This window comes from Tachysurus vachellii, chromosome 20, assembly GCF_030014155.1.
Source record: "Tachysurus vachellii isolate PV-2020 chromosome 20, HZAU_Pvac_v1, whole genome shotgun sequence".
Classification (NCBI taxonomy): Eukaryota; Metazoa; Chordata; class Actinopteri; order Siluriformes; family Bagridae; genus Tachysurus; species Tachysurus vachellii.
The window spans coordinates 18,496,377-18,519,868 of NC_083479.1; the positions used below are offsets into that span (position 1 = coordinate 18,496,377).

General features: G+C 40.3%; 2 protein-coding genes across 3 annotated transcripts; both read left to right on the forward strand.

The window, feature by feature from the left end:
• Nucleotides 1-15,037, forward strand: smarcad1b (SWI/SNF-related, matrix-associated actin-dependent regulator of chromatin, subfamily a, containing DEAD/H box 1 b). 2 transcript variants are annotated; one of them, XM_060896432.1, is made up of 23 exons: nucleotides 1-163; nucleotides 1,303-1,438; nucleotides 1,521-1,647; nucleotides 1,785-1,833; nucleotides 2,015-2,100; nucleotides 3,774-3,872; nucleotides 4,354-4,432; nucleotides 5,356-5,765; nucleotides 5,967-6,151; nucleotides 6,423-6,513; nucleotides 6,875-6,974; nucleotides 7,056-7,115; nucleotides 7,203-7,278; nucleotides 7,816-7,951; nucleotides 8,060-8,191; nucleotides 10,219-10,314; nucleotides 10,814-10,931; nucleotides 11,479-11,594; nucleotides 11,961-12,149; nucleotides 12,239-12,357; nucleotides 13,416-13,598; nucleotides 14,377-14,486; nucleotides 14,682-15,037. In XM_060896432.1, exons 1-23 carry the CDS (start codon nucleotides 124-126, stop codon nucleotides 14,741-14,743), a joined length of 2,799 nt encoding a protein of 932 aa, XP_060752415.1. In that variant the 5' UTR covers nucleotides 1-123; the 3' UTR covers nucleotides 14,744-15,037. The 2 variants fall into 2 exon arrangements, with proteins under 2 accessions (XP_060752415.1, XP_060752414.1); XM_060896431.1 differs by lacking the exon at nucleotides 1-163 and adding an exon at nucleotides 447-864.
• A 2,376-nt stretch (nucleotides 15,038-17,413) lies between these two features.
• ska1 (spindle and kinetochore associated complex subunit 1) lies at nucleotides 17,414-22,978 on the forward strand. Its single transcript, XM_060896533.1, has 7 exons — nucleotides 17,414-17,562; nucleotides 19,946-20,037; nucleotides 20,132-20,256; nucleotides 20,433-20,533; nucleotides 20,702-20,842; nucleotides 21,334-21,503; nucleotides 22,750-22,978. The coding sequence occupies exons 2-7, from the start codon at nucleotides 19,950-19,952 to the stop codon at nucleotides 22,896-22,898; spliced, it is 774 nt and encodes a 257-aa protein (XP_060752516.1). The 5' UTR covers nucleotides 17,414-17,562; nucleotides 19,946-19,949; the 3' UTR covers nucleotides 22,899-22,978.
• The last annotated feature ends 514 nt before the right edge of the window (nucleotides 22,979-23,492 follow it).

Below are 23,492 nucleotides of genomic sequence, written 5' to 3' on the forward strand. Positions count from 1 at the left end.
CCAGCCTGTCAAAGCCCATGTGACCTTATGTGAGCTCCATGAAGACATGGTGTGTTAAGGCTCAACTTGAATGTCTGGCACAGAGCTTTTACTCTGACTCAGACCCACTGTACACCTTCTGGCATGAATTTAACAGACCTCCAGACCTCCTCACCCAACATCAGTAAGTGATCTCACTAATGCTCTTGTAGCTAAATCATCATCATGTAGAAAGCCTTCTCAGAACACTGTAACATAACAGCAAGTCTGGAATAGCATGGATAAAAAAGCACATATGGCTGTGAAAGGTCAACAACAAAAGGTCCAGGTCAACAACAAAAAAAGACTTTCCCATGTAGTAAACTCCTAGCTTTGTACTTGTAAATTCAAGGTTGAAAATTATGTGGAATGATGATGGTATGAAGTGGAATGTTTGAGCCCAATTTGGCAACCTTTCCCTAATCGAGCAGTCGTGCGGCTCTTAGTGTGTAACAGTATTTTTTCTACTTCTGCATAATAAAACGTTTTCATTTCAGTATGTCCTAAAAGGTCTTTCGTGACGAATTATCGGATTATATTGGCATGGGATAAAACAAACGTATGCACAAAAAAACAAGGTTTTAGCTTTTTCTAGGTTGCCAGGTGGTTAGCTTGGTAGCTAAAATACAAATATGACAGCCTTTGTTAGCTAGCCGGCTAATTTCTGTGGATTCTGGGCAAAAGAAGCTTTTTAGGTTTGTTTAAACTTGGCGTTTGCGTTGAGACGTTTGTTCATTTGTGTCGTGAATAATATTCGCACTAGGGGACGTTTTAATTTTCCCTGAACGTATGCAGTTTAAACCATGAGGAACAAAGATGAACACGGAATTCTTGCGGATTGTACCGGTAGGCAGATTTTGGCTCAATCCCAAATGTAGTGCGGTAACGTGTATAAGTGTACTTTAAAGGGAGTTACGTAGTGACGCGTGCGCCTTATCTAGTGCCCTAGAGTTATATTGAAGAGTAAATTAGGACACATCCCCTGACTCAATCCCAGCTAACTGTCTTTAAATGGTCTTTTTGTATGTTCATTTAAATGAACGTTGTTAATTTAAATGTTGTAAATTAATTGAGTTTTGTGTTTAATAAGGCTAATAAAATGTTTATACATTATAACATTAAATTCAATTAAATTAATCCATACCTAGTTCAAAGATTATTGAGAGCATTTTATACAGTGATATTTTTTAAAAATTTCTACTATACATTTTACTGTAAACTTGATTCTAAGCTAATACACACTTTTCCTGAACACCCTAAAATGAAAATCATATTTTATTACAGACAACACAGTACCAGAAACGCCTGAGGCCAAGCGTCCATCTAAGCCTGTTGCTGTCAAAGCCCCAGATCCTGTACTGGGGGACTCGTCCTCCGATTCGGATGTGGAGATGTCAGGCAGCTCTATGATCTCACTGGGGTAAGATAGGGAATCAAAGGCAACACTTTGTCAATTTTTGTCACGTTTACATATAACCTACAGCAGTCGTAGTGTTTACCAGGCCTGGAAAGACGTCTGCGGCTTCAACACTGACAGCTCTGGGCACGATCTCCTTCTCTGATAAAGAGGACGAAGTAACAGAGGTGAAGACGGGCACGTCGCACCATGAAAGACAGGATCAGCGAACGGTACAGATCTCAGGAGACAAAATATTTTCAACATATTTTTGAAATAAGTGTGGTAGAAAAAACAGTCAAACTTTTTTTTTCAACGATACGGAACATTTGTGTCGATTAATGTTGTTTTGTTGTTCTTGTTTTTTCAGAAGACAGAACAGAAACATTCTTCATCTTTGAAGACATCTGGAAACGGAGGTAATGATTCAGTCACTCAGTCGCTCATAACTTGTTATAAATTCCCTTCTTGAAATGGTCCAGATGCTGATCTGTGTTTAGTTAGAAGTGGTGTTTAACATCTCGAGCATCGTCTGAGTGACGTTAATGGATTGGCTTTAAGGATGTGAACCGACAAGTTGTTTTTTTTTCTCTTTCTCAGATACAGTGTGTAAAAGAAGGCAGGAGGAGATGTGTGACAATTCCACAGAGAGCAATAAGAGCAGCAAGAAGAGGCGTGAGTCACTGGTGAGCTCGCTTAATGCTCCTGTGTTATCTTCATATACACATCAAAGGTTCTCACTGCTTAATCAGCGCTCTGGAGAACCCCAGACTGATGGCATTAGGGTCATTCCCTGTCAATTCAGATAGCGCTTCAGTTACTTAAAATCTCAGATTTCGTTCCATCTTATTTTTTTATTTATAGGTCTATAATTATATTTTAATTAAAGCGTCTTATCCAGGAAGACATGCAATTTTTTACTTAATATCTCCATAAATATTACATTGAGCCAAATGAAATTTGGCAGACTTAAAGAGAGACTTATTTTCTGTCTGTCTAAATGTAGAGATCTTACCACAGAGGGCCTTTTTTTCTTACGGCTGCCTCAAAAAGTACAATATTTCCATGTGAGTGATATTAAGGGCTTATCTTCTTACTCTACATATATAGATGCATGTTATGAAAGTCAGAGTTTGTGCTTCAACTGCTATGTTAACTGTGTGTCAAAATCTGAGATCTGAACAATCAACAGAATTCAGATTACCTGTTGTGTTCCAAGCTTTATCTTTATGTCTACCAAATTTCATAAGGCTGGGAAAAATATTTCTGGAGATATTAAATCCTAAACATGGCTTCCCTGGAACAGGGGCAATTCACATGCTTTGCTAGCTTCCAAGCCACATTAGTATTTCAGTATGAACCTGTGATTCTATTTCATGACTGCAGAATGTTTTCCTTTTCTAAAATGTCTTATCATGTCACGGTGGAGTTCCTGATCTGATACAACGCGAGTTCTCCAGTGCAAAGCTACTAATGTGAAAATTGCATTAAAAAAAGCTCAAGGACAGAAACATTATTGCTTTTCCGTCATGTCAGCTCTTGGCTTAACGGTTAATCTTTTCCCCTCGGAAGTGATGGACGGCTGCCTGGTCGGCTTATTTGTTACTTGTCATTGTGAGTTCTCTAAAGACGGCGTGTGGGTGTTTTGGTTGCCCAGCTGTAGGAACGATGGGATCAAGACAGAATATAGAAACTTGCTTTGTTTACTCGTTTTGTTGACGTCTCTCGGGCCACAGTGTTCTTTTTCGTACGAGTGCTCTTGCATTTAAATGCAAAAGTGTGCACACCCTTATGCTGTAAAGTGAAGTTACACCGTGTCATTTGGTGCTTCCAACCAGCAAAAACCACCACAAACCTCTCCTCAACTTGTCATAGCTCGACCTTCTGATCAACAACCCAGATCCTTAACCACTTGAGCCACCACTGCCCTGCTTCACCGGTCGAACATGACAGGGTGGGAAGTGACTATATTACAATATACAAAATAACCACTAACGAGGTACCACAAATGCAGCCTACTGTAGATCAAAATGACATTTAGGGTGACTGTGATCTGCTATTTCAGAAAATTAAAATTCTATCCGCCTTAAAATAGTGTTTTTTAGCTGGTGGTCTGGACACTATTAAGTGTGAGTTTTATTCACACCAAGGTCGCACTTCACAGGAAGCTGCTTACTTTTTCCACTACCTCAAAATAATTTGGCTGCCACTAGCAACAGCACTGTAAAGGTTTTAAAGTAAAAATCAATAGGAGTCATTTTGATCTTTCGAGCCAAATGGTATCATTAGCTAAAGGACTGAATTGACGTGTGCATTATGAGATTGCAGGATACACGGCACTTTTGTGTACTTTCTACAGACGGATGATTCGGCGGACGAGGGACCTGAGCCCAGCTGGAGGGACCAGGAGAGCATGGTTAAGAAGCTGCAGCATAGTTTCCCACATCTCAACAAGGAGGTGAGTGACCGAAATCTGGATGATTTAATGCTCTAGGAGTCACACGATTAATTATTGTCACCATGGATCTGCTCAGCAGTTTGAATTTGTGTGAATCTGGTTTGGAACCACTGATGATACAATATCACAGTATCACTCTAGAACTTTCTGAACTGTGGAAGTGTGAGCTCTTTAGTTCAGATGTACTGAAGGAGGGGTGGCCTCTAAAGTAGTAGTAAAGTAGCCTTACAGGAAGGGTAACTTTTATAGTAGTAGTACAGGAGGAGTGTCCTCTAAAGTAGTAGTAAAGGATTGTATTATAGTCATAGTGAAGGAGTGTGGCCTCAGTTTTTTTGTATTTTTAATGTATTTTCACAATTTACAAATGTTTTTTTTTGATACATCTAATCCTCAGGAGGTACAGAGATACATATTTAGCCTAAACTGTACTAATGTGAGTGTTAGCAATGTGTTAACCGTGACGTGTGCATTGTTCCTGCAGGAGCTCAGGGACGTGCTTCACGAACACAGCTGGGTCATCGAGGACGCCCTGGAGGCTCTGCGCATGTTCTCTGAGCACGGTGAAGACTTTCTGCTGCTTTCTTTCAGCTCGATTGAGAAATGGTCTACATTATAAAGATCTGAGAGCGCATGGCGCTGTAATAACAGACGCTTTTGAGCAACCATTGCATCGGCTGTAATTTGTATGTCGGCGTTGGCCGGCTCGGCGTTCGTAATCTCAGCTGTTCCCGCAGCACCGGCACTGCTGTTTCAGCATTTCCTGACAGGGACTTTAATAAAGCGTATTTCACCATAATAGGACTGAGGTGTTGAACCCAGTCGCTCTAAATTGGTTTTGCTCCAGCTCTCAGCACACCTGAGGCAGGCCATCAAGGGCCGTGAAGTTTTGATTAACCGGCTAAGATTTGTTTGGTGCTGGAAAAGCACAAAAAAGATGGCTTGGCTCCTCCAGCACAGTGTGGAAGTGCTGTACAGATTTACATTTATTCATCTTGCAGACGCTTTTATCTGAAGTGACATACAGGTTGGATAGGATGCAATCCAAGCCCAGTGCTGTTGAAGAAAATTACAAAGATACTGTAGAAAATACTAAAGAAAAAGATGTCTCTTTTTGTGATGTATAGACAGATTTTGAATGCACCATCTGACATTTTTAGAACGAGAAATAATGGGATACAGATATCAATTTTTTTTACACTTTTTTAGACAGTTTCTTTTGCTTACAACATAATGATGGAAAGATTTTCTATAAAACAGTATTACAACACTTATTCATTCATAAACTAGAAAAAATCGACTTTGCATACATATCAAACGCCGTGAGCATACAACAACCAGAAAACTGATTCACATTCAAAGCGATACTGTGAATAAGAGACCTGGGATGAGCACAGGTCATTCTTTATGATTGGAGCAGTTCGAGGTCTACAATAAGTAGGCTTCTTTCACATCATTATTATCTCCTTGTTTTTTTTTCTTTCAGTGGTGGAGTGCAGCAGTGATGACTCTGACCCTGAACCCCCTCCGCCTTCTGAACGCAAAAGCACAAATCCGACTCCAAACCCCAGCACTTCTGCAACAAAGCAGCTACCACACAGATCCCTGAATGGAGACCGAGACGCACGGATGAGGAGGAGACGGCTCACGAAAGAAATCCAGAAGCAAGATAGCAGCTCAGAAGACAATGCAAGCGACTTCGAGGCGTCCCCTGGACATTTAGACTTGGACTCGGATTCGGACGAGGCTGATGAGAAGCTTCCCAGGCTGAAGTCTCAGATCCTGGATTTCTTCCAGAAGGCCACGGTCGACGAGCTGACACTGATCGCTGGCTGCTCTCTAAAGAAGGCTCAGAAAATCATTGAGCTGAGGCCGTACCAAAAGTGGAACGATCTGGTGAGCAGCTCCTCTTGATTTATTTATTTATTTATGTATTTTCGCTCCGTTTTATCTTTTATCAGTTCATCTACTAGAACAATAAATGGAAGCCAGCAGTGTGTTCAGGAGTTAAGCATGTAGGGTTTATAGCATGTTAGCATTTCATGTGAACAATGAAGAACATACCAGGACTTTCCTCCCTATACATATTTTCCACAGGACGATGTCCTACACAGAGGTAACGGCCTCTCTGCGGAGCTGCTCACCGGGTGTCGAGAGGTCCTGAGGGAGCGAGAGGTGGTACAGGGGCTCATGGTCAAGTGTGAGGAAATTTCCAGAAAGATGACTGAATTGGTGCAGAAGGGACTGGGATCTATGAGTCAGCCTCACATCCTTAACAGCACGTGTGTGCCTTTTGGTTCTTCTTGAAGGACTTATCAATTTTTTTTTTTTGCCTTTGTTGACTGTGTTTTTTTGTGTGTGTTCGGTAGCGCAGCTCTGCCTATATTATACACCTACAAAAAGACCAATTTCTAAATAAATCCTTATCCGAATTACTATATGATCATTTTCTATGCTGTGTGTGTGTGTGCGTGCGTGTGTGCGTGCGTGTGTGCATGCGTGCGTGCGTGCGTGCGTGTGTGCGTGCGTGCGTGTGTGCGTGCGTGTTTCCAGGTTCGAGCTGAAACCGTACCAGTTGATTGGCCTTAGCTGGCTGACCCTGCTTCACAAGAACCAGCTGAGTGGGATCCTGGCAGACGAGATGGTGAAATCTCTCACACTCCTCTCACCATTATAATTTAGTCTTTCTTTCCTTCTACAGTCGTACGACATTACAAGATTTAAAAATCTGATTGATGAAGAATTATGTTAGATGATTATTTCACCAAAGTGTGTAACATCACCATGACAAAACAGCTGGACTGTGTTGTATTAAATGTACATATCAAGTAAAAAAATGTCAGCACAAACCTGAAGCATGGATTGTTGTTTTTTTTTCTAGTTGATAAATAGAAGGAAAAAAAAGCTGTCGTGTGCTGAGGAGGTTCTAGATAACGATCAATAAAATGTTGATTTCCTGGATCCACCGAAATTCATTCATGCACAATTCCACATTTTCTTTACAGGGTTTGGGAAAGACTATCCAAGTTATCTCCTTTCTGGCACACTTGTATCAGGATGGGAACAGAGGGCCGCATCTCATCACCGTGCCTTCCTCCACGCTAGGTGAGTGGAGCGACTAGCGCTAAGCATACCTCTGTAACTCTCAAACGTTTGTGCTTTATCTGAAAGTTTTCCTATTTGCAGATAACTGGGTTCGAGAGCTGAACCTTTGGTGCCCGAGTTTAAAAGTGCTGGTTTACTACGGTAAGGTTCAGAGTTGTAGTGACATGAAGGACTCAGCTCTGTGAGCAGTAAAGTGGTGGAGATGTCTAACCCACATTATCTGTCTAGGGTCTGTCGAGGAACGGAAGTGCATCCGCTACGAGATCCTGAACGAAGAGGTGGACTATAACATCATTGTCTCAACGTGAGTGTGGAAATCTGTGTCACTCTGCAAAATCGCTTCAGGGACATCTTTGAATTGACGGATCCCAAGCCCCGCCCCTAATTTGTTTGTACTGTTGCTGTATGAGTGAAAGTTTTGGAAATGGTGGATAAGGTTAAAACAAAAGGATTCAGGAATAGGTTCATATGAAAGCTCATAGTGATGACTTAAGCATACATGAATAACGTTGAATTAATTTAACAAACACATGCTAAAGTGCTTAAAAGTAATGATGCATGGCAGCAGACTCCTGAGCAGTGACAGCTAGAAGACTATACAAGCATGTGTTTCAGTGATCACACACATCAACGCAGGACCTCTAGCTGTGTGTGAAGTGAAGCAATAACAGTCGAACACTAAAACGCTTACTGAAGCTGCATGAGGTAAAGTGAGCTCTTGGTGTGCATTATATCTGCTAATAAAGCGTGGGTGTTTCTCAAAGACTGCTCATTAGCATCCACTGCTTTTAAAGATGTAATAAGACCAAGCTTGCTTTTTTTTTTTTCCTTTCGGCCCCAGGTACAACCTGGCCATTGGGAACTCCAACGATCGCAGCCTGTTCCGTAAACTCAAGCTGGAATACGCCGTTTTTGATGAAGGACACATGCTGAAGAACATGAGCTCACTGCGCTATCGCCACCTTATGGGCATCAATGTAAGTGCAAAGGTTTGTCTGGAGGCTGGTCAATATCCCTGACAATCCGGAGTGTCTTTAAAAGTGTGTGTGTGTGTGTGTGTGTGTGTGTGTGTGTGTTCTCCATAGGCCAAATATCGGCTGCTGCTGACTGGAACGCCGCTGCAGAACAACCTGCTTGAGCTGATGTCTCTGCTTAACTTCATCATGCCCAACATGTTCTCCAGCAGCACCTCACAGATCGCCAAGATGTTCTCCATGGTAGGAAACACACTATGTGATAAACACACCATGAGATACCTAAAGCAAGTTTCGGTGTCAGTTACACGTCTAGGTTAAAAACCTACAAGCCTGAGGACAGATTTCTTTTACAAACATATAGTTTTTGTTGAATGCCGCATCCTGATTGGTCAGAAGCTGTGCATTATTTCGGTATAACAGCTGTAGATCTGGCTGTAACAAGAATGACAGGTTAATATTAATGATCTTGTTCTAATAAGTTATTGTTTTTCTAATAATACCAACACAGGGACTTAAGACTAATAATAAACAAATTTAAAAACTTACTTTTTGTTAGAAGACGTTTAGTTAATGCTCAGAGAAAGGATTTCTTCAGGCGTAAAGGAAAGTCTTTAGGACCTAGGAGCTTAAAGGTAGGGTCTCCGATTTTTGAGAAATGCTTCAGAAAACTGAGTCGGGCCGACAACTAAACAAAAATGTAGCCAATGAGCAGAAAGGGGCGTGTCTTGTCAATATGGGCGGAGAGAGTGTTCAGTGCGCATGTGTGTCATTAGCAGAAAGCGTTTTTAACATTGACATGGAGGATAAAAACAAAGAAAGAAAGTGAAGAAAGGCTTACGATAAGGTAAGAAGTAGGACGTGTTAATATAGGATCAGCTATTTTCCTTCTCGATAGGTGAGTAACGTTTGTTTTGCTTTGTTTCACAGAAGTAAAATATTTTTGCTTGTTTGTTTATCTGCAATCGTATTGTTCTTCCCTTCAGCTATGATAAAGACACATTTCTTTCTATTAGTTGCCTGGGTTGCGTATGTATGTGTGGGCGGAGCTATCAATACAGGGGTGGGACCCATTTGGGTTAGGGGCGTGTTTGTTTTGGTGATTTTATATGTCAACATTGGCTTTCAAAAATCGGAGACCCCACCTTTAAGCATTCTAGATTCTCAGTCAAATGACAAGCTGTGTTTTATATCAAAAATAAAACCTTTTGTTCTTTAACAACTGAAGCATTGTAATTCTCAAGACTTCTAATTTAAACCCCTCGAAGAAAGAAAAGAACCCTGTATTATTCAGTGATCTTTAAACTCTTAAATAATCCCTTTTCTAACAGCGTACTTGTACTTCAGTTGTGTAATATAATTTTGGATTAAATCCATTTAATTCAAGATCAGTCAGAAAGAACTAATTCAAATACCATAGGAACTGAGTAGAAAGTTTTTAGATCTTTGGAGAAGACTTTGAGAACCGCAGCCCTGCCCGAATACAGCCGTCCTAATGCAGCACATTTTAATGAAATTTTGAAATCAGCAAGAAACTAAACATAGACCATCCACAATCTTTTAAACAAATCTTAAACTGGTCTTTTTTCCCCAAAAACAGATTTGCACCGAAGCTGTGAGACTAACGTAAAAACACCATGTATTGAAATTCTGACTAACTGGAAAAGGGATTCTGCCTCAGAGCACATGCAGACCTTCAGAGCTGGAACACGGTGGTTTACAGCTCATTTATCAGACTCAACTAAACCTCTACAGCAGAATGCTGTAATGCCACGTAAGCCTTGTGTACGATCGCAGATCTAAGCTCATATACAGGATTGTATCACGAAACCGTTCCGGAAACGATTCAGATATTAATGTAGTTCCACCATGAACTTTAAGTACAGACTCCCATCGCTATTCTTTATTTTTTTCCCCCCATACACTCAGCTGAACATCTTAAGCAGCTTAACAATGTGGTTGGAAGATTATATGAAGACTTGGGCGTATAATTTTTTGTGGCTGGAGTTACGTCCTCTTTTCGGCTTAAAAAAATATAAAGAGTAAATTGTGTTGTTTTATAAATCAGGGTTTTTCTGTAGTGCTTTTCATGCTTCAACACACCTGATTGATTCCCAAAAGAGCTTTAATTAAACAGCTCAGAGCAGGAAAAGACGTACGCAGTCCTGTGGCTGTGCAGGATCAGGAATGGAAATGTAATATTACAGCAATGCTGAGTTGAGCTCATCCTTTGTCTGTGTGTTTGTGTGTGTGTGTTTGTGTGTACGCAGAAATCCTCAGAGGAGCAAAGCAGCTTTGAGAAGGACCGTATTGCTCACGCCAAACTCATTATGAAACCCTTCATCCTGCGCCGTATTAAACGTGAGGTACTGTGCAGCTTGCCATGTGCCTCTGCCAATGCTGTGTGTGTGTGTGTGTGTTTGTGTGTGCTATTAATGATATTATTTTTTCAATTCTTGAAGCTAATTCTTTTAAAGGAGTTAATAACTGCAGCTCTGATAGAACTTCCAGCTGCAAGACAAATCACACTGGATTCACGCTCGTTTAAGCACATTCTCGTTTCTAAAGCAACAGCGTCTTCCATCACATAATCGAAGAATTTTTAAAAAATGTTTTGTGATTTAGAAAAATAAACTGTACTCACTGATAGTGAGGTTTATTTAACATTTATGGAAGGAGTCTCCAGTGTCAGCACTTTGTATCTGTTAGAAGTAAAGCTGTAAAGTATTTCCATCCCTAACACAAAGAGTTTGTAGAACATCTGTTTACATCTGCTATGTGAAATCAGGAACCGAATGTAACTTTAAACGGATAAAAACTACGATCTGTTGCCAACTTAGTAAGCATCTTTGTTCTGCTCACCAGGTCCTGAAGCAGCTGCCTGCCAAGGAGGAGCAGATTGAGTTCTGTGCCATGAGCGAGAAACAACAGCAGCTTTACGACACTCTGTTCAGCAAGCTAAAGACCTCCAGCAACACAGAGAGTATGTTGGAGGAAGACGACAGTGATGATGATGATGATGATGATGAAAGGAAATTAGCTTCAGTTTCTACAAAATATTTGGAAAGAAACAAGCTATATTTTCTTATAATGTACAATATTAACTTACTGTTATGATACCAAACATCAATAAGATGCTTACGTAAGCTTTCCCGGTGATTAGCCCCACCATTTTTGCCTCAACTGGGAGAAAGTCTGTATAGATCTTAGAAAAACACCAGATATTCATGCTTTGTACTTCACATTGTGCTCCCAAAATCAATACTCTCATTAAAAAGACTGAGGTTCTCAGGAGAGCTGGAGTTACAGGGATTGTGCAGATACAGTAAGTGCTTAGTAATTTGTACCAATTAAAAGGAAAAAATGACAACGGGAAGAGAAAACTAGGATAAATCATCATCCTGACCATCGTAATTAAATATGATTGAGGCAAAACCAATACAGTAAATGTACTCCTCGTTATTTAAAAAGTAAACGAATCCGTTTTTTACCTATATAATCACTAGTCTCTGTCCGTTGTTCTCACCCAGAACGAGAACTGACCAACGTCATGATGCAGCTGAGGAAGATGGCCAATCACCCGCTCCTGCACCGGCAGTATTACTCCAGCAGACGTCTCTCCGCCATGAGCAGACTCATGCTCAAGGTGCGCAGGTGTATCATTCATCCTAATGTGAGAATATCTCCAGGCTGTGTAGCGGAAGAAGATTACAGCCTTTACATCCATCAGGTTTAATTTAAGCAGTATGCAGATCAGGGGACGGAGGTGCAGTCATTTATATCTCATTATATAACATATGTATGAATCCTGTTACTAAATATGTTACTAAATATATAATCCTGTTACTGCATTTGGCAGATTTAGCTTTTTTTGTGCTTGAAATAAACAAAAATACTGTATCAGCCAAAGGAATAAGATTTAATTAGACAAGCATCAGTATTCTTCAGGTACGTTCTGTGGTCTGTATGTTTATTGTGCCCTAAATCGGTCTGGTGCTTTGTGACCGCACAGGAGCCGAGTCACCGCGACTCAAACCCGGCTCTGATCGAGGAGGACATGGCGGTGATGTCAGACTTCGAGCTGCATCATCTGTGCCAGCAGTACCCTACGCTACATGACCATCAGCTGACCACAGAGCAGCTGCTGGATTCGGGGAAGCTCCACCTCCTTACACCTCTACTGACAGACCTCAAAGAACAGGTAGGTGCTTCCAGTCTGGTTGTTATCATTGTGTATAAGCTAACACAGTCTCACATCACCGTAAGATTTAAATCTGCTCTGCCTTTCAGGGTCACCGAGTGGCCCTCTTCAGCCAGTTCACCATGATGCTGGACATCCTGGAGGTGCTGCTCAAACACCACAAGCACAGGTACATCCGAATGGACGGCTCCACACCGATGAGTGACAGGTGAGTTTCTTCACGAGACGAGTTGCTTCTTTAGTTAATCAATGCAAAATCATCTAAATCGTCACAATTTGTCCTTTTAGCGTTTCATAAAGGCTATTAAAAAACCATCCATATCTGCAGCCCTCAGACCTTATAGTAAATGTCACAGCTGCGTCCCCTCTCCTGCTCCACAGATATTTCTGGCCACACGTACATGTTGACATTTACAGCTATCTTGTAGAGAAGGTGACCGTGAATCGTAATCAGTAGTATCGCCAAAATATTTCATTTTTCATTCATCTTCAGTAAGCTCTGCACCCTTATCGGGGTCACAACGGTGTGTGAGGTGAGGATACATCCTGGATGAGCAGTCCAGGCCGATCTCACAGTGCGCCAAACACACACTCGTATCTCTCACAGACCTATAACCAGTCCAGAGAACTTGCAGAAAACCCACACAGGAAACCCGGAGAGATAAAGAGAAACTCCTGATAGACTGTAACTGCTTTAGCTTTCAGGTGGCGACACAACTCACGACTGCGTGATTAGTTCCCGTGATGCAGATTAATGAATGAATGAAATTAATGAATCTGCTTTTTTTCCAAATTCAAACTCCGATTTAAAAGTAGAATAAAATAAATCGAAGAAGAAAATAACATTTTTTTTTTTTAGATTCAGACAATTTATTGACAAAATTAACTGCTTAAATTAAACCTGATAGATGATGTTTATGCAAATTCAAACTTTAGGCCACGCCCACAACCTGAGTCTCATTCTGAGCAAGTGACCATTTCTTTGCTCTGTATTGTATTTGTACATGTAATACTCAGTCATAATAACGTAAAAGTCAAAGTAATACTCATCTGTGACATTATTCATTATATAATTACACAGTAATCAAATCTGATCACTACTAATACTGATTAATAAGGGAGATGCTTACGATGCACGTGTGATGATTTATACAGCAAGCTTTCTGTAAAAATTAGCTGCTTAACTCTCTTGGATGGAAAAGCATTTGATACCTTTTTACAGATATTTTTACTCATGCCATGATCTTCTTCTGTTCACTACAACAGGATCGTGTTAATCGACCAGTTCAACACGGACCGGGAGATCTTTGTGTTCCTGCTGTCCACTAGAGCTGGAGGACTCGGCATCAACCTGACCTCAGCTAACGTTGTCATCCTGCATGACATCGACTGCAATCCATACAACGACAAGCAAGCAGAGGACCGGTGTCATCGTGTCGGACAAACCAGGTTCAGAGAAGCCAGTTCAGAGAACGCTCACCATGATGATATATAAATGACTGAATTTACAGTGTTTAATGATGCTTTTGTTTAACGTCTTACAATAAAAGACATGATTAAACACAGAAAAGGAGCAAAATACAAAAACGCTTGTAATCTGTATGAAAAAATTCCATACAATACCTGCGATATCTCATTAAAGTACATTCGTCAGAATTCAGCGTGATATCGACTTCACGTGGCATCACCTTATCTTAAGATATTTTTTAGCCACTTATGACATTATTTATAAGAAAATTCCAATGTTGAGTGTATTTCAGAACCAGGCCGTGGTTTAAACAAATAAATAGATTTTACTGCATTTGTTTCTTCCAAAACAAGTAGCTCAACCCAAGAGAAGCACTGAGGAACTCTTAGAGAACATGAACTGAGTGAAGCTCTTTAAGAATCTGGTCGAGAAACTGGCAGAAGTGTTTAAAACACCATCAAGCATACTGTTAAGGGTTTAAAACCCTATATAGTTAGGATCAAACACTTGTCACTGTGTAGTTCTGTATGTCTTATTTTATAATGTCCATTATTATTGTAAATCTGTAGAAGCTCTTCTCTGAGTGTGTGTCCAAACATTTGGTAGTGTAACAACTGTATAAAGGATATTAGGGATTATCAGCATGTCGTACACATAATAATAGGTTACCGTTGTAATTAGCAGTTCTATCAAAGTTAATTTCAATAGAAATAAGCATTTATATTTTATATTAATGAGCATTTTTTTTGCCTGATGCAGGAATGTTAAGGTGATCAAGCTGATAAGCAAAGACTCCATAGAGGACGCAATGCTCCGAATCGGCCAGAGGAAACTCAAACTAGAGCAGGACATGACAGCCAATGAGGAAGGTGAGCTCCCTGATTATTCTATTAAACACCAATATGGTGATTACACTTCCCTATGAATGTGATTATTTTTGTTGAGTGTATATCAGAGGATAGCCGTGCTTCTTTAGGATCGACTGGGTACCGTTACAGCTTTGTTTAACTGTGTATATCACATGCTCATGTAATTTGTCTGCGTGATGTTCTTCTTTGGTCTAGGTGATGAGGACACCATTCCTGATGACATAGCCTCCCTTCTCAAAGCTACATTGGGTCTGTGAGAAACAAAGGATCACTGGATCATCAGTGTCGGTTCATCGTTTTTGAGAGTGTTCTGTTTCATTTTGACTGAAGTACTGTAACACAAAGATCATGTGCACTGATCCTGAATGTTTATAATGGAGATATACAAATGAAGTTTACAAATTCTTTACACATCCTCTGGAAAACTCCAGCGTTCTGTAGAAAGTGCACCATGGTTTTTGGATCCATTTCAGAATGTAATAAAGTATTGTTCTGTTTTCATTTTCTGTGTTTGCCAAAACTTTAAATATTAAAAAAAGAGTAAAATCACAGTATACATTTTTTTTCACCCTCATGTTTTGTATTATACAATTACTATTACTAATAATAATACTATTACTACTACTAATAATAATTATAGAAATCCTCATCTGTATGTGAAAGAAAAATATCAGGGAAAACATGTTTTGAGTGGTATATACTATCACAAATGCAAGCTGTATTTTTATACATATTTGCATATTTATACATGATTATCCAGTGATTAATGCAGGGGTGTCTAATCGTATCCAGAAAGGGATATGAAAGTTTTTATGCCAACCATGCAGGAGCATTTTGAAAGCTAAGGTCAACCGATTAAAGGTGTGGAATCAGATGTGGCTCCTGCTTAATTGGAAGGAAAACCTGCACCCAAAACGGCCCTTTTGCCGATAAGATCGGACACCCAAGGATTAATGTAAACTAACTGAATTCAGTTATAATGTTTATTATTTAATTGTTAAGTAGTACAGAAGGAGCAGTATTGCAAAACCTCTATCCTACATCACTACTGTATTTATTGTTATAATTATAAATAATAAAAAAAATCAAATGCAAAACCTGATTACAAGGTGAAAATTATATTATAATAATATAATTTTTAAAAATTATACAAAAAATAAATCTGCCTAATTTATGCTATGGGGGTCACGGTGGCTTAGTGGTTAGCACATTCGCCTCACACCTCCAGGGTTGGGGGTTCGATTCCCTCCTCTGCCTTGTGTGTGTGGAGTTTGCATGTTCTCCCCGCGCCTCGGGGGTTTCCTCTGGGTACTCTGCTTTCCTCCCCCGGTCCAAAGACATGCATGGTAGGTTGATTCATCCATCCATCCATCCCTCCATCCATCTTCTACCGCTTATCCGGGGCCGGGTCGCGGGTGCAGCAGTCTAAGCAGGGACGCCCAGACTTCCCTCTCCCCAGACACTTCCTCCAGCTCTTCCGGGGGAATACAGAGGCGTTCCCAGGCCAGCCGAGAAACATAGTCCCTCCAGCGTGTCCTAGGTCTTCCCCGGGGCCTCCTCCCAGTTGGACATGCCCAGAACACCTCCCCAGGGAGGCGTCCAGGAGGCATCAGGAAACGGATGCCCGAGCCACCTCAGCCGACTCCTCTCGATGTGGAGGAGCAGCGGCTCTACTCTGAGCTCCTCCCGAGTGACCGAGCTCCTCACCCTATCTCTAGCGCCCAGCCACCCTGCTCAGGAAACTCATTTCGGCCGCCTATATCCGGGATCTTGTCCTTTCGGTCATGACCCAAAGCTCATGACCATAGGTGAGGGTAGGAACGTAGATCGACTGGTAAATAGAGAGCTTCGCCTTGCGGCTCAGCTCTTTCTTCACCACAACAGACCGGTATATTAACTGCATCACTGCAGAAGATACACTGATCCGCCTGCCGATCTCCCGCTCCATCCATCCCTCACTCGTGAACAAGACCCCAAGATACTTAAACTCCTCCACTTGAGGCAGGAGCTCTCCACCAATCAGAAGAGGGCAAAACACCCTTTTCCGGCTGAGAACCATGGCCTCGGACTTGGAGGTGCTGATTCTCATCCCCGCCGCTTCACACTTGGCTGCAAACCGTGCCAGAGCACGCTGAAGGTCCTGATTTGAGGACGCCAACAGGACAACATCATCTGCAAAAAGCAGAGACGAAATCCCATGGTCCCCAAACCGGACTCCCTCTGGCCCCCTCTGGAATCCCTCAGGTTGATTGGCATCTCTGGAAAATTGTCTGTAGTGTGTGATTGCGTGAGTGAATGAGAGTGTGTGCCCCCTGCGATGGGTTGGCACTCCGTCCAGGGTGTATCCTGCGGTATATAGGGGAGCACGGTGGCTTAGTGGTGAGCACGTTCGCCTCACACCTCCAGGGTCGGGGTTCGATTCCCGCCTCCGCCTTGTGTGTGTGGAGTTTGCATGTTCTCCCCGTGCCTCGGGGGTTTCCTCCGGGTACTCCGGTTTCCTCCCCGGTCCAAAGACATACATGGTAGGTTGATTGGTATCTCTGGAAAATTGTCTGTAGTGTGTGATTGCGTGAGTGAATGAGTGTGTGTGTGTGTGCCCTGCGATGGGTTGGCACTCCGTCCAGGGTGTATCCTGCCTTGATGCCCAATGACGCCTGAGATAGGCACAGGCTCCCCGTGACCCGAGGTAGTTCTGATAAGCGGTAGAAAATGAATGAATGAATGAATGAATGAGACGGTATATAAAATGTGGCGAATGTGTCAACCTCAATCACACGATCAACATTTTCAACAAATAAACACACAAATAAATAAACAACTCAATATTATTTTAGCAGCAATGAGTTATGTTAATTATAAATGATTTCTTATTGTTTTTCTTAAATGTAACATTTCTACGGATGGAAAACGCGTACTCGGCGTGGCGAATGTGCTATACCCGATCACACGCTATTTCTGAGACTTGTTTGAACCTTGGCGCGAGCTGAGTAAACAGATTCAAATATAGGAAACGGATTAGAGATTAAAACACTATCATAACTATCAGGTTTTATGTCCAGGAACTGTTGTAACAAACGTAAGTGCTGCTTTTCGTTTTAATAATATCGGCGATGTTACATTATATTGTTTATACTAATAGTTCTCTAGGTTTTAATTCAGCTCGAGTAGAGTTAGCATTAGCTATACAGGTATCGGTTAGGTGACATGCAAACGACTCACTCCTGTGTACATTATACTTTACACTGCATATGATTTAAAATGGATGAGTAAGATAAAGTTAAGTAATTTCATCAATACCCAGGCATCTGAAAATATTCAAACAAAAAAAAAAATCTGCCAGGTTTTGAAACAGAAAGCAATGAGTCATTTTAAGCCAAAAGAGCCGACGCTTGTAGGTGAGTTGAGCCAATTGATCCGACTCAGTGAGAAGAATCTTCTCAATGCTCCTGCAAACTGCTTTTAAAGTCAAACGTCACTCATTTTTAATGTTTAAAGCATTAATAGTTTGTTTTACTATTGGTTCATTTTTTTTTTTTTTCACCAAGGTCCTAAAATTGACTTAGTATTTACTAAATTGCAGTAAATAAAAAATAACCTTGAAAACATTCATTCATTCATTCACCAGTGAGTATACAACATGAATACATTAACAGGTGAATAGATTCAAGGGCCATGTGTATGGCAGGCGATGCCTCTCAAAGGTCTAATTCATAAACCTTAAGATCTAATACATTTAATGCATGCAAAACTCCAAATTCTCAGACACATACATAGCCTACATTTGGTGCATGTTTCTGTGCTTTAACCCTTCTGCAGACCTGGGGTCTATTTGACTCATCTGGAAAGTTTAATGTGTCATAACTTGGGTTTCCTTCCACATATTTGCCTAAAATTTACCAGGATTGTTCCAAATTATGAACTTTGCAAGTAAAATTAATTTTGTCTATTTTCGTTGAACTATGTGTTCGTAAAATAAATACTTTCCTCCTTAAGTCCTCCCGAGTCAATTTGACTTGGCCACATTTAGTGGAGCAATAGGTCACACCTTTGCCCTTTTCAGTGCAATGTACATACATACAGACACAAAAATGCACACATAAAATGTCCACCAACACACGCACCCAAAACACACACTCACATACCACACACACACACACACACACAAACAAATTGGGCATTGCATTTCATTAGGCCTCCAGGAAAAAAAAGCCACACATTTGTAAATATTTCACACTTTTGATATGCCTTTGCCTAGCAGAGGGCAGAATATGATCTACCGAAATGATGCTACACACACGCACACACAGTCAAACACTCTTCAAAGCATTGGGCATTGCATTTCAGTTGTCCTCCAGACAAAACTAAAGCTACACATTTGTAAACATTACACACACACACACACACACACACACACACACACACACACACACACACAAATTGGGCATTGCATTTCATTAGGCCTCCAGAGAAAAAAAAAAGCTACACATTTGTAAATATTTCTCACTTTTGATATGCCTTTGCCTAGCAGAGGGCAAAATATGATCTACCGAAATGATGCTACACACACAGACGCACACATGTTGTGTTTTCATATTCAAATCATATTTGTTTTCTCTCTTTCTAAATTTATGAATTTAGTTGCATCAGTCAGCTTTGACCTGGGGAGGTTTGACATACACCAGCCAGTGGTTATCCAAAATAATATTTAATAATTTCTGCTTATTTTACTCAAAAACATGGCATAATTTCATGAGGTTTGTTGTTTATAAATTAAATATAATAAAAAGCATAAGAGGTGTAAAGGAAGTTTTATTCACAAGAAATTATGCCATGTTTTTGAGTGGGGTGAGTGAGTGTGTGTGTGTGTGTAGCCCGTTTTTGAGTGATCAGATGGCATCTGGTAGGCAAAATAGACATAACAAGTGTAAAATGTTCACAAATGTAAGCTGATTATACAGAATGGTGATAATTGTATAATTTTTGATTTATAAGCATTCGAGTCAATTTGACCTGGAAAAAACAGGTTTTATAATTTACTGACATTAAAAATGGTCAAAATGGTTTCAAAACAATCTCCTGGCTTTGAAATATACCAGCCTGTAATTGCGCATTAACTTTTCTGCCTCTATAGTGAAAATAATTCAAAATGTCTGTTTTTTTTTTTTACTAAAAAATGAGGCATTTTTGTATATAAATAAGGTTTATTATACCAAATATTACAAAAAATTTTGCAAAATATATGTTAATATGTTGCAAACAAATTAGACAAAAAAGGTGGAAAAAAAGGCTTTATATATATATATATATATATATATATATATATATATATATATATATATATATATATATACACACTTCATTTTTTATAAGCAGTCAAAACAGACAAGGTCAAATTCAGACGAGATCTGCAGAAGGGTTAATAAGTCACTCTTCAGCATTATATGTATTTTGCTTTTCAGAAAAATGAGTCACTGTGAGCTGGAAGAGGTGACGAAACACATCAATGACAAGATTTCACTTGTCAAAAGGCTCTTAGAGTTGCGAGCAGTAGGTATGGCTCATCACGCTTCTGATTTATTGGATAGCATATTTTTGAAATTAAAAACTTAAAAAATTAAAAACTTATTGGCTTTTTGTTTTCTCAGCAAAAGATCCAGATAAACGAGCATATCTGGTTAAAATTGAGCAGGATGTCAATGCCATAAATGGGCTTCTCGACCGTTTTGAGAGCTACGTCAATCAGCAGAAGGACCTACTGAAGCATCTGCAGGTTTAATGCTGTCAGCGTTACATCATAATATTTTAACATATAATTTCAGGTTCACTTTTATACAGCTCTGCTGTCCGTGTCTATGTTATTTATCCGTTACTGATGCTTTTGTTTATTTTGTAAAAATGAACTCTATACCATGTCTATGCTTCATGTCTTTAACTTCTCTGGTGCAGGACCTGGATCTGTTCTTCCAAGAAGATGAGCAGAACGCACAGCACCTATTAAAGAACATCCCTCCACACATGCCTCGCAAAGGAGGGCAGCCAACAGCTCAGTAAGATCACACGCTCTTTAATGGGATGGCACATGTATCTTTGTATGCTCAATAGATACTTATAGCAATATAGTGTACAGTATCATGACCACTATGAACGAATGATAGAGGTGTATTAGAGGTAAAAGTGTATTAGAGATCCATGTTATTTTACTCTTGGTTTCTCAGAGGAGGATCGACGGCAGCTCCCAACAAGCAGGGAGAAGTGAATTCGGCCCCCCAGGAGCAAGAACAGCCCAAGAAGGCTCCACGGAGCCAGATTAAAGAGATGGAGTTCATCACAGTGCAGGAGTTCGACAGCATCCCACAGTGAGTCTCACACGAGCGCCTGAACTCTCGCTATCAAAAACAGCAAGCTTGGTACGACATTTAAATTCAGGACTCAGCACATCCTGGCTGAGTGTGTTTGTCGTGATAAGAGCTCTAGGAACACACTCTGGAGTTTAAGCAGTAAATCAATATTAGAAAGTTTAAAAAAATGTAATGAATCTTATTTGAGCTTAAAATGTCTCTAACAATGAGACAGCTAGTTTGTTTACTGTAAAGCCAAACACAACAAATTGTGTCAAAACAGATACACAGAAGTGAAAATCCAACCAGGACGAGTTTTTGTTTCTGTTGCAAGAATGAATTACGTGAGATACAACATGTTTAGCATGAACCCATAACCTGTTCTTTACCTCTACTTCTGCTGTTACTTATACAAACAATGTAAGCTGATTTATTTTCTGTAAACAGACAGAACTGAGAGTATTTTTTGTCTTAGTTTTACGTGACAATTCTCTGACAACTCGTGACAGGTACATGAAGGGACGAGTGACATACGACCAGCTGAACTCCGCTGTGAAAAGCATCAACCTGGCCGTCACTGGGAAATATAAAATCCTTCAACAGCCAGTCAAGAGCATGAGTAACGCAGCCCGTAAACTTCATCAGCGCTTTAAAGACCAGGAGACCAAGGACACTAAAGGTACCTTTAATGATCACCCAAACCCCAACTCTCATGAAGACAAATGAGTGGTGTTATAGGAATCTAACACAGGTTGTGCTGTATCACTGTGAGTTCAGGGGTTAGCTCAGCCTGTTTGACCACCATGCATTTTCATTTCCTGCAAGAGAAAAACTGTAGATGTGTGAAAGGGTGTAACTGATCTCATAACTAAGGTCATCATTCCACTCCATGCCTTAACAAGTTCTAAGTGGTGATCTGTCATTCTTTTTTTTCTTTTATTTTCTCCCTCTCTCACTCTGTCAAGGTGATTTGTTGGTGATTAGAAAACACAAAATGCAACATTTTTAATCCTGAAGACTCTACAGTGTTTGAAAACTTGAGCTGAATATTAAATGATGAACTCTACACTGTCATCTTCTAGATGAATTTTAGATGGGTTCTATCTTTGGTGGAACACTAATGCTTTTTTACTAACAGTAAAAAAAAAAACAGTTGCTTTGTCTGTCAGAGGTAGCACATGCTAGCCTTCATCCTTCTCAGTTGGTTTCTGTTGTATGATCTGGAGAACTAGCTGGTGGGTGGTTACATCATCTGTAATCAGGTTATTACATGGATATGAATTCGCTGTTACTAAGGCCTTTTTACACCTGGTCACTTCATGTGTTTTCTCTGATCTGATAACTATCTGATTTGTTAAAACTGTTCCATTTACATTAGGCCACATAAATGCGTTTAACCTCATTTCCGAGGCAATTGAAATGGAACACGTTTTGGTGTGTGCGGTTTTCAGAACGCAATCAAAAAGAAGACAAAAAAAACCTGTTACGTCGGTTATGCTACAAAAAACAGCGTTTACTGTTTGCTGCATTTTCGCTGGCGGCAGCAGTGCATTTTAAGACCCGACGAGACACCTGGGTGAAAGATCTTGTGAGTGACGTACTTCCGTCTGGGAGGAGTATAGCGCTGACGTATGTGGCTTGAACAACCACATTCATTTACACCTGTCCAGTTTCATCTGAAACGTGTCCCAGACCACCTCCTGAAGTCGTTTGAACCATCGGATTTATATCCGTCTTGAAAACGTTTCGGAGGGCATTTAGACCAGGTCTTTTTAAAATCGGATAGCTATCTGATCACAGAAAACGCATGAAGTGACGAGGTGTAAAAGGCGGCTAAAGAAATATTGAAATTTTAATAATAGCAGCTGATCTTTGCTTACTTTTTTGTGTTCTTCCTCTCGCTTGTTTACTCTTCCCTCAATCAGGTCAGTTCTTTGTGGTGGAGGAGGACCTGCGTGATCTGGCTCAGCTGAAGGTGGATAAGCGTTTTGTGGGTATGTTGAACATGCTAAGACACTGCCAGAGATTGAAGGAGCTGCGAGGAGGAGGTCTGACACGCTACATGCTGCTGTGATCCTCCAGTCAGGACAACATCCATGCTTCTGAGCTGAATCTATGAGAGGGGTGTACAACAGTTTAGGATCTCTGCAGAAAGATCTGCTGTTGTTCAAGTTCTCTTAAAGTTCATCAGATCAGCTCAAGATCAAGCTGAGCATCTCATGAGCTCAATCTAATCTTTTAAAATCTCTCCAACCGCATTCAAGCACCACCTGTAATAGCATTTTTCTGAATATACTTCAGCTGCTGTAAAAGTGCATAATTTCTTTTCATTTTTCTCATTTTAATGTATAAGTTTGTAAATAAATGCATTTAAATAAATTTAACTTCTATTGTTTTTTGTTGCTTTGTTTTTTGTTAGGATTATATTCATATATGAGCTCATAGATGCCTGTGATTGACAAGAGATAGAGTATACCCCACCCACCTAGAGAGCACAGCCAAGTTTTGCTCTCTGGGATGATTGTAGCATTGTCAGGATTTGTGAGTTGATGATAGAACATGTGTTCTTCTTTTGCTCCACTAAGAAGCTAAAAGAAATGTACGCAAGTCTCAAATGTCTATGACCGTTTAGCACTACAGGTTGCTTTGATAGCTTTTAGACTGCAAT